We start from the raw sequence: 10,320 nt of genomic DNA, 5'->3' as shown, positions 1-10,320 counted from the left end.
CCCTTTCTTCCTTATCTCTTGCAGAGGATGGAGAGCCAGAAGGAGGCTGAGAGGAGCTGGTATTACAGACCTGTTATCTGATTGGCTGGACGGTCGCGGCTGGGCTATAAAAGAGACCCCTACAGGCTTGGGAGGGAGACGCTGGGAGGATTCTGACAGTATCTTTACCGGAGAAAAGGCAAAGTGCGCTCAGAACAGAAGCCCCAGCTCCTCCTGCAGCACTTCTTTCCTATCGTGAATCCCACACTACACAAGATGTGCAAAGGACTTGCAGGTCTGCCGGCTTCTTGCTTGAGGAGGTAAGATCATTTTCAGCCACTGAACCAGACTGCGTTAAACTTTCAAACAGACTTTAAGTTATTTGCATGTTCTACTTACTAACCTGGTTCTTTGGGTTTAGAAACAACGTGATGCAGAAATCTTCAACCTCCTAGCTTTAAAACTAGCTAGAAATTGTGGCTTAGGAAGTGTTCACTCCAGATTTTGGCATCCTATATGTTGTTTTCTATGACCTTGATCTAGAAGATTCTTCTAATATTCTAACCAAGCTAGTTCTAATTAAGGACTGATATGAGGTTTTGGACTATGCACGGTGGTCTGTAATATCGCTACCTGTGATTACTGCTATTTGACTATCACTGAGGCACATGAAATCATGGGTCTGGGCTTTCTGATGGTATATTAAATCTCACTTTGGGGAGGATGCTCTGGACTGAAGTTTGGCTACATCACCAGAAAGGCACTGTGCCATTTGTGTGATGCTCCAGTATCTTTCACTCTCTGTTCTTAAAAGCAAACGCTACAGTAAAATAAGAGTCTCAAAACTAGATCTCCCTTCTCTCTTTCCCTGCTCTAGCTCTGGAAATGCCATGTGCTTGTCAAGTACTGATCATAACCAATCAGCTAAGGGTTCTGTGGAAAGTCTCACCTTAAAGACATTGTTTTATCAATTTACTGTCTCTTGATTAATAAACAGACTTAAAGATATGCAGCTGCTCCTATGTCTTTGCCTTTTTAAAAAAAGTACAAATAAATGCTTTCATAGGATGCTCATATATTTGCTAGTTGAAAAAATACAAAACTAGTGTCTTTCACATTACTTAACCTTACAGTTAAAGGTAAAAAGTCACTTTATAGGTATACTACCCCTTTTCATGTTCCTCTGCAAGTAGAAATCACCTTAAGTTTTAATTTAGAGTTATCTCAGAAAGCACACTTTTTAAATACAATCCTAAGGAGTTTGCCTCCTGTCATTCAGGAATATTAAAAATGTTCCTTTTTTCCCCATTCTTTCGTGGCTGCTTTCAAATGAAGCAGGAGGGTCTGGCAGAGAGTGCTTATGAAAACAGTGGCTCTGACCTCCATCATTAATTTTCTGAATTGAATAGAGCAAATCAATCCAAGCTTCGGTTAACTCAGATATAAAATTAATCATGCAAAACACAGGAATGTCAGGTGAAAGTTTTGCTCTGGTAAATATTTTAGGAGGCAGATAAGTAATTGCTCTGGAGCTTTACTCTCAGGAGCTCAGAGGCTAACCTGGGGAGGTACAGTGTATGTCAGCAGGGTGCACTGCTCTCCCCTTCCCTCACTGGCGAACTGTGAATAATCTTACCCAGCACCTTCATTCTCACATTGGTGCCTGAGGCTCCAGAGGGAATGGGAAAGGCTCAAGGTCACACAGGTGGTGGCTGGTGAAGCGCAGATCACCTCCAGTCTTCTTACTTCAGAGGTCGCTGGAGTCATTTTGGTTTTTATTTCTTTGGTTGTATTGTGTTATAAGGACAAGTGTAATGTATTTGCTAAGCATACTTCCAGGTCTACATGAAATGACTCCGTATCGGTCAATAACTGTCAGATCTCAGCCAGACCTGGCACATGGAAATATGAGATCACAATATGCTTACATCATCACCTTAGGCTTCATGCTTAGATTTTGCGATTGTTAAGAAAGACTTTGTATCCCATGAGCAGTGGGGGAAACAGAGAAAGGAGAATAATCTTGGGGCAGGGGGTGGAGAGAAAATACTGTTTTAAGGGCAGCAAAAGAGCATAATGGATTTCAAACTTCCTGGAGAAATGCACATAGATAAGGCACTAATATATTAGTAGCCATCCTAAAACGTTCTTTTATCCTTGTGGCTTTATTTTCCTCTAAGTAGAAACATTTAGTCATTCAATTAGTCATTCATTTCCTTCAAAATGACATTTTTCACTTTAAAACTGTGTCTCCACTTTTACAGAAAATGAGATCCAAGCAAAAGAACAAATAAAGAGTGAGAAAGTTGAGCTAAAAGCTTATTAGAAGGCCCTCCTTTTTTAGTAAGTCATGTGCACTGCCATACCCTAGCTACCTATTAAACAGTGGCCATAACCTGGAAGCTTTGCTCTAGTCACGAGCTTAAGTGATGACTTACGTGCTTCTCCTTGTTATTGTTTTTCAGTCTTAGATGTCCTTTGTAGTATAAATATCCTTAGAGTGTAGATATTTCAAAGGGAAGCAGGAGAGTCCTTAGAAGCTAGCCTGCAGGAGCTCAGGTTTCAGCCTGAGCTTTTGAGTTAACCACCTCATTCCCCCCTCCTCTCTGCTGGAGCCACTCGTGTATATCCCGTAACGTGACTTGCTCACTACATCCAGGCTGAAACTGAACAAACCTTTAATTCCTGAGCTGCTCCTACATTCCTCTGCTAACAGTGAGGCAGATGGAAATAGCAACCACCCTCCAGAAGGTGGCATGCAACAACCAGATGCCATACTTCACGCTTCCCTGCTCTTCATTTCCTAAAACTTAGAAAACCGTCAAGTTTGCATTACGTTTCTCCTGAAGATACCTAAGTGTTTCATTGGTCAAAATGACAGGGTTACAGGTAGACTGAAGGGTCAGAAATCCAGTTACCAATGAAGGAGGCTGTGCTCCAAGTTTTGCAGTGAGTAATAGGAAGAAGCGGAGGTGGAATCTCATTTTCCTGAGAGTTCCTGCCAGCCTCAACTCCTATTTCCTAAGTAAACTGCCTTGGCCTCTTTACTAGTAATGGACTCTGAACTGTACCAATAAGGTATCTTTTTAAAAGAACTGAGTGTCATTATTCTGTTTCTCCCCCTTCTTGTGTGCAGTGCAAAAGATATGAAGCACCGGCTAGGTTTCCTGCTGCAGAAGTCAGATTCCTGTGAACATAACTCTTCACACAGCAAGAAGGACAAAGTGGTGATTTGTCAGAGGTAAGAGAAAAGGCTTTGGCGAAGAGCCGCTGAGTATTAACTATCTGATGACAGAGATGCTCTGCGAGGGGAAAAGAAGCTATGTCTGTAGTTAACCTAGATTTGGATCATGAAGGCCTCCATTTTCACAAAGATTATGGTTGCATTTGAAATTTCCATACATCTAGTGGAAAGATTGCCCTATTCAATGACAGGTCTCATGATGAAAAATAAAATCTCTGCCTTTTATTCAAAATCTGAAATGATTTGCCCCCATTTTATATCTTAACATTCAAATTATTCTTTTTCTCCAATGTCTTTAGGGTGAGCCACGAGGAAGTAAAAAAATGGGCTGAATCACTGGAAAACCTGATTAGTCATGAATGTAAGTATGACAGCTTCCCACCATCTACCACTCCCCAAGACGAAGATAAAGCATGCTGGGTAGACAAGTTATTTCATAGTACACTTGATCTGATAGGAATTACAGAAAGGCTTGGATTTCTCCTAAATTTCAGGCTCAGAAAAATTAGTCCCCTTAAAATTTTACCATACCCTAGATCTTTGTGGTATACAATGGAAAACTCATACATAGCCCATGTGGAAAACCATCTTTCTCACCACATTGAAAAAGGGCAGAGGAAAAACTCCAAATAGTTAGATTTCTTTCAGAATTGACCTCAGTTTCTCTTCCCAAACTCACTTTGGCAACTAGGGGCAGCATAGGTATCTCAGAAGCATAAAATGTTCCCGAAAGAAACTTTAAACCTTGAGCAAGAAACACTAGGTATAAATGGTATCCAATAGATATCAAACACAGATTAAAATTATCTGACCCTCAGTAATCCCTCCAGCAGGGGAGATAGGGAACTATTTGAACCAATGCTTTCTTCCCTCAAGTATCCCAGCTTTACTTGCAATACAGTGTCCACCGGTGCAATGACAGCTGTGGTCCTTTCTCCTCTGTCACAGGTGGGCTGGCAGCTTTCAAAGCTTTCTTGAAGTCTGAATACAGTGAGGAGAACATTGACTTCTGGATCAGCTGTGAAGAATACAAGAAAATCAAATCACCCTCTAAACTAAGTCCCAAGGCCAAAAAGATCTATAATGAATTCATCTCAGTCCAGGCAACCAAAGAGGTAAGTATACATGGAAGAGAACTGTATAGATCTTAAAGAAACTTTCTAGACATTCAATAACATGGATCCTTAGATGATGTGAGTTAAAGCTACAACAGTGGAGCAGGTTATTACAATCTTGACAGCCTCAAATAAGTTCGTTAAGTAAAAAGCTTTTTCATCTCGATGACTCAGATTATCTCCCTTCATGAATCTGCTTTGAATGAATCTTCCCAGTTTGTGAGAAATAATAGGAGATATTTCCCTGGGTTCTCTCACAGGTGCCAGGGTGGAGCCAAGTGTCCTTTTATTCACTCCTGAGGTATAGAGGGTGCGCACTCATACAGAGCTCACAACCTCTCATCCTTATGGGGTAAAATGTATAATGGACCTTTGGCCTCTGCCCCTCAGGTAAACCTGGACTCTTGCACCAGGGAGGAGACAAGCCGGAACATGCTGGAGCCCACAATAACTTGCTTCGATGAGGCTCAGAAGAAGATTTTCAACCTGATGGAAAAGGATTCATACCGCCGCTTCCTCAAATCTCGATTCTACCTTGATTTGGTCAACCTTTCCAGCTGTGGGTCAGAGAAGCAGAAAGGAGCCAAGAGTTCCACAGACTGTGCTTCCCTAATCCCCCAGTGCGCCTAGTCCTCACTCAGCAGTGGAAGGCTGAGATGCCAAGACTATGCCTGGAAAACCCGAGGCCAAATATTGATCTTTATTAAGCACCAGTGCTTTTTCCACATTGCAGCCTAGTGTTCATGCTGCTGGCTATGTGTGAGTCAGTCCCATACAAAAACTAGATAACATTTTGGTGTTCATCAGGGCAGGACCTCATCCCAGTCTAGTTGTCTCAGATTTCTTTTAGTGTGCCATGTGAGCAGATATCCGAATAAGGGCCTTGTGGGTCTGGATTTTCAAAGACTTGGCAGTTCTGTCCTGCCAATAGTGTGACCTCAGATTGGTTGGTTCGTGCTTGGTACACTTCATGTGACATCCACAGGTGCATGTGTTCTGTTAACCAGTCTTGAGATGTTTAGATGGGGTTGATCTATTTTATGTATCTCTGTGTGTGCATGTGTGTGTATGTATATGTATATACACACACATATATACAAACTCGCAGTCTGCCTATATGTATGCATGTATACATACATATATATTTCTGCAAGAATAGATAAGAGAGACCCGAGGTGCTCATAATTAGACTGTGTGAATATATTTACATGCATGTTCTGATCCCCTGTCTTTCACTCTGCAACTGAACACAGCAAACTAAACCAGCTGCCCTGCCGGCTACAAAAGGGATGCTAACCTATGGAAAGTTGATTCTGTAAAACTCCATGAGTTCTTACTGGAGAAGCATGGACTTCATGCTTAATTTAACCATCGACAGCTTCCAAGTTGGATAGTATTCTAAGGAGAAAACATTAAAAAATGTTATGTCTGTCTGACACAGTGCTGTCTTGGTTGTCACTAATGGCACTTTTGAGTCCCCGAGCTGCTGGCCTCCCCTTCTTTGCCTGGGTGCTTGATGCATAATAGCAGCAGCCAGGTTGATATGGAGTTGGAGAAACAGTGCTTAAACTGAATGAAGAAACATAGGTAAAGCCTTGCCAGCTCTACCTACTATAAGATGCTGGTTTAGTATGGGCACAGAATTTAAAGGTTAAAGGTTAATGTTCTTATCCCCTACTCTTTTTTCCTCTCTTGATTAAGGTGCTCTTCTCATTTTGTTTTTCCCTGAGAACTTTAGCCATTAGATGAGGCTCCTTATTTCATTGGGGTTGTTTTTCCCCCATAATGGCTCTAGGCTATATACTTGTTCCTTGTAAACCAGCATCAGGGGAAAGATTACATTTTATAAGAGGGGAACATGTTTTCACAAACTGAAAAGCCCACATAAATTTCCCTTTTGAAGGTGGAATCTGGCTCATTGAATCCCAAACATCAGCACTAACAGAGCCTGAAAGCATTTCATTTTAGGCTCTGAGATGAAATGAGAGAGAAAAGGGATAAAAGAAAAAAAGGATATCAATTTTAAAACTACTGTTTAGAATTTTCCAAGGCACATGAAATACTTGAAAATGTCTCATTTATGTTATTTATGATGTTTTGTGTAATGTTTTTATTATTGTATTGTTTTATAAACGGAGGTGCGAGATATCACCTGAATTATTAATGAATGGCCAGAAAGTAATTTAATTCTCATTCTTCTAAAATTGCTGCCTTTGAAGTGCACACACATTCATGCATGAACACTGCACTGATTCTTCCAGTATAACTTACAAACATGGACACCTTTGTGGTTTTTAAGCCAATACACTGGGCTATAAAATGAAGACATTGGAGTATGTGTATAAAAGTCTCATTGTATTAAATTTATAGGTTTCCTCAACTGTATCCTTTCTATATCTCTAGCAGTTTTGCTTTCCATGCCTCCAGAGTTTCTCATCAGTGTCTCTTTCTGTTATACACATTTCCACCCTTTGTGTCTAATTAACTCCAGGATCCAAATGTGTAACTATCGGTCTTGCCCTGTTAGAACTGTCATGATTTTCAGACTGTATCTGTACTCAGACTGCTGTCTCACCAATAGGCAGGAAGGTCATTCTGAATGAGAAGTAAATTATTTTATGTAATACATTTCTCAAGTGTGTTTTTCCATTGTATTTCCTCCTTATTTCATCACTATTTGGCATGCTGAGCCTACCTGCTCACAGTCCATGGACAGAATACTCCTTCCATGTGCATGCCTATTTTTTTCATCATGTGCTTTAACAGCCTCAGAGCAGATGCTTCCAGTGAAACACACACAACTTAATAATAACGGTAAATAAATACTTCATGCAAAACTATCTGCTTGCAAACACATTAATGATCCATAAGAGACATGTTATGAGAAATAATAGCAGAGTGTGGGGGGACTGTAGAAAATGGCTAATAACCAGGTTTTTATCTCTTGCATGCCAGCTCTGGGAAAGAAAGTGGAAAATGAAAATTGTTTATGTCTTGGTTCCTGCCACTGCTCTGTCTGCCTTTATTCACAGAACTGAGGCAAGCTTGGCTTCAGAGACTTTGCTGAGCAGATTTGGCAGTTTACTTGCAGGTCCTCAGTAAGTTCTCAAGGGATAGAGTTCACCTCCCAGAGTGAGTGGCACTTGTTCTACCTCCATTTACTGCCTGACTGAGAGAAGAGGGAAGCAGGAGGGGACTGAGGAGGGGCAGGGGAGCTACAGATGACTGATAAATAGACCCTTGCCAAAATGGCTCAGAATGCTTTTCTTCTTTTACACATTCTTTTCCCTAGAAAAAACGTCATAGAATATTCACATTGACAGTCGTAGATATTGTCGTGAGACCTCCCCCCTCCCCCTACCTCTCTCATGCTTACAAGGGTTAGGGACAAAGGGTCTTATGCTATTTTGAGGAATAGATCCTCTTAAAGAACCGATGAAGACGATGAACTGTATACTAAGAAAAATACCCAAAGAAATCCAAACTCCTCATAAATATTTAAAGGAAACTCTTGCAACTGCAAAATGCACAAAACTGTCGACATTCTCACACACTCTAGGTGTGTCAGACTCTCACAGAGAGTGTGAGGTTGCAGTTCATACAACTTAACATCAAAAAGAGAAAAACAAAACCCAATTAAAAAATAGGTTGTGACAGAGCCCCTGTTTGGCAGAACACAACAAAATTTTGTAAAGCAATAATCTTTCAATTAAAAAATAAAGTGGGAAAAAACCCACACTCACACACACCCACACACACACCCACAAAGTGTCTAAAAATATAAGCTGTAGATCTGAGCAGATATTTTCCAAAGAAGACAAACAGATGGCCAACCGATTCATGAAAAGATGCTCAACATCAGTCATGGTCAAGAAGATGCACATCAAAACCATGAGATATCACCTCACACCTGTCAAAACGGCTATTATCAAAAAGTTAACAAGTTTTGGTGAGGATATGGAAAACAGTGGGAATGTAAATTAGTATAGCCAAAATGGAAAACAGTATGGAGGTTTCTCAAAGAATTAAAAATGGAACTACTATACAATCCAGCAATTCCACTTTTGGGTATTTTCTAGAGGAAAAAAAAAAAAAACCACTAATTTGAAAATAATGTATAAACCTCTATATTCATTGTAGCACTATTAACAATCATCAAGATATGGAAGCAACCTAAGTGTCCATTAATGAATGAATGGATAAAGAAGATTTGGTGTATAAATATACAGTGGAATATTACTCAGCCACAAAGAAGAATGGAATGTTGGCATTTGCAGCAACATGGATAGACCTAGGGGGTACTATGTTAAGTGAAATAAGTCAGACAGAAAAAAGCAATTTCACTTATTTGTGGAAACTAAAAAGCAAACAAACAACAACAACAAAAGAACCAAAACAGAGCAAATGAATAAACATAACAAAACCAAAATAGAGTCATAAGTGCAGAGAACAAACAGGTGGTTGTCAGAGGAGAGGTGGTGGGGAGATGACTAACATAAGTGGGGGAGATTAGGAGCTACCAACTTCCAGTTACCAAATAAATGAGTCATAATTCAGTCACAGGGATGAAATACACAGTGTAGGGAATATAGTCAAGAATAATTAATATTTTTGTATGGTGACAAAGATGGTCAAAATGTACAAACTTTCAGTTATAAGATAAATAAATACTAGAGATATAATGTGTGTACACGCTAAGCTGCTTCAGTTGTGTTCAACTCTTTGTAACCCTATGGACTGCAGCCCATTAGGCTCCTCTGTACATGGGATTCTCCAAGCAAGAATACTGAAGTTGGTTGCCATTTTCTTTTCCAGAGGAGAAATGTAATGTACAACTTGATTGATATAATTAACACTGCTGTAGGTTATATATGGAAGACAAAAAGAGGATGAATCCTTAGAGTTCTCATCACAAGGAAAAATATTTTTCTTTTATTTTGTATCTGTATAAGGTGATGGACATACACTAAAATTATTGTGGTAATCATTTCATAATTATGTAATTTAAATAATTATGCTATACACCTTAAACTTAAAACAGTGCTTGATGTCAATTACATCTCAATAAAACTGGAAAACACTGATTCATTTAAAATGACTATATTTAACAAGGACCTATTGTATAGCACAGGCAACCCTAATCAATGTTGTGTGGCAGCCTGAATGGGAGGGGCGTTTGGGCAAGATGGACACACGTTTATGTACGGCTGAGTCCCTTCCCTGTGCCCCTGAAACTATTACAACATTGTTAATTGGCTGACTCTAACACAAAATAAAAAGTTAAAGAAAACTGGAAGAAAAATACATGAGCATATAGGTATATGTACGTGTGTGAGTGAGTGCTATCGTGTCTGACTCTTTGAGACTCCATGGACTGTAGCCCACCAGACTACTCTGTCCATTTTCATTGTTCACTTAAAAATATCATGAACAATTTCCCAAGGGTATAGCCATCTACCAATTATTTCTAATATAGCCTCATTAAATTCCATGGTTTGAATGTACCATATTTGATTCAAGAAGTTTTCACTTTTAATTGATAAAAATGGATGTTTAACAATGATCTATATTAGCAATGTATAAATTAACAATAATAAGCATCCTTGTACTCCATCCTTATATGTTGGTATCTTCAAAGATGGAGTCCCAGAAGAAGGATAGGATCACTGGGATAAATTAAAATAAATAAAATTTTAAAATTAATTAAAATAATAAATAAATAAATAAATAAAACAAAAAAGAGTAAGTACATTTTAGGTGTTAAAAATGCACATTCATTTGAACAGTATAAAATGTGTCAATTGCCCCATATCTTTATGGCATTAAAGTCATAATGCCATATTTACCATAATGCCAGGATTACCAATCTGATGGGATAGAGGTGACATCTTGTTGTTTTCACCTGTGTTGTCCTAACCGCTCATGAAGTTGAAGACATTTATAAAATTTCACTGCCCATATCTACATTTTGCTACTGTTCAT

The 10,320-nt window shown here is 39.3% G+C and overlaps 1 protein-coding gene across 2 annotated transcripts; it reads left to right on the top strand.

The window, feature by feature from the left end:
- Positions 1-255: 255 nt before the first annotated feature.
- RGS4 (regulator of G protein signaling 4) lies at positions 256-5,270 on the top strand. 2 transcript variants are annotated; one of them, XM_068964837.1, is made up of 5 exons: positions 256-299; positions 3,116-3,220; positions 3,523-3,584; positions 4,172-4,338; positions 4,729-5,270. In XM_068964837.1, the coding sequence occupies exons 1-5, from the start codon at positions 256-258 to the stop codon at positions 4,966-4,968; spliced, it is 618 nt and encodes a 205-aa protein (XP_068820938.1). In that variant the 3' UTR covers positions 4,969-5,270. The 2 variants fall into 2 exon arrangements, with proteins under 2 accessions (XP_068820938.1, XP_068820939.1); XM_068964838.1 differs by lacking the exon at positions 4,172-4,338 and having other exon boundaries at positions 4,729-4,889.
- Positions 5,271-10,320: the final 5,050 nt, after the last annotated feature.

The sequence above is a fragment of the Capricornis sumatraensis genome, chromosome 2, assembly GCF_032405125.1.
Source record: "Capricornis sumatraensis isolate serow.1 chromosome 2, serow.2, whole genome shotgun sequence".
In the NCBI taxonomy this organism is placed as follows: domain Eukaryota; kingdom Metazoa; phylum Chordata; class Mammalia; order Artiodactyla; family Bovidae; genus Capricornis; species Capricornis sumatraensis.
This window is presented reverse-complemented; position numbering and strand designations above follow the sequence as displayed.

What these genes read in the sequence shown, in the direction of transcription:
- RGS4 (XM_068964837.1), top strand. Translation starts at nt 256, where the DNA reads ATGTGCAAAGGACTTGCAGGTCTGCCGGCTTCTTGCTTGAGGAG. An exon ending in CCGGCTTCTTGCTTGAGGAG is followed by an intron (nt 300 to 3,115) that starts GTAAGATCATTT and finishes TCTTGTGTGCAG; the next exon opens with TGCAAAAGATATGAAGCACC. An exon ending in AAACCTGATTAGTCATGAAT is followed by an intron (nt 3,585 to 4,171) that starts GTAAGTATGACA and finishes CCTCTGTCACAG; the next exon opens with GTGGGCTGGCAGCTTTCAAA.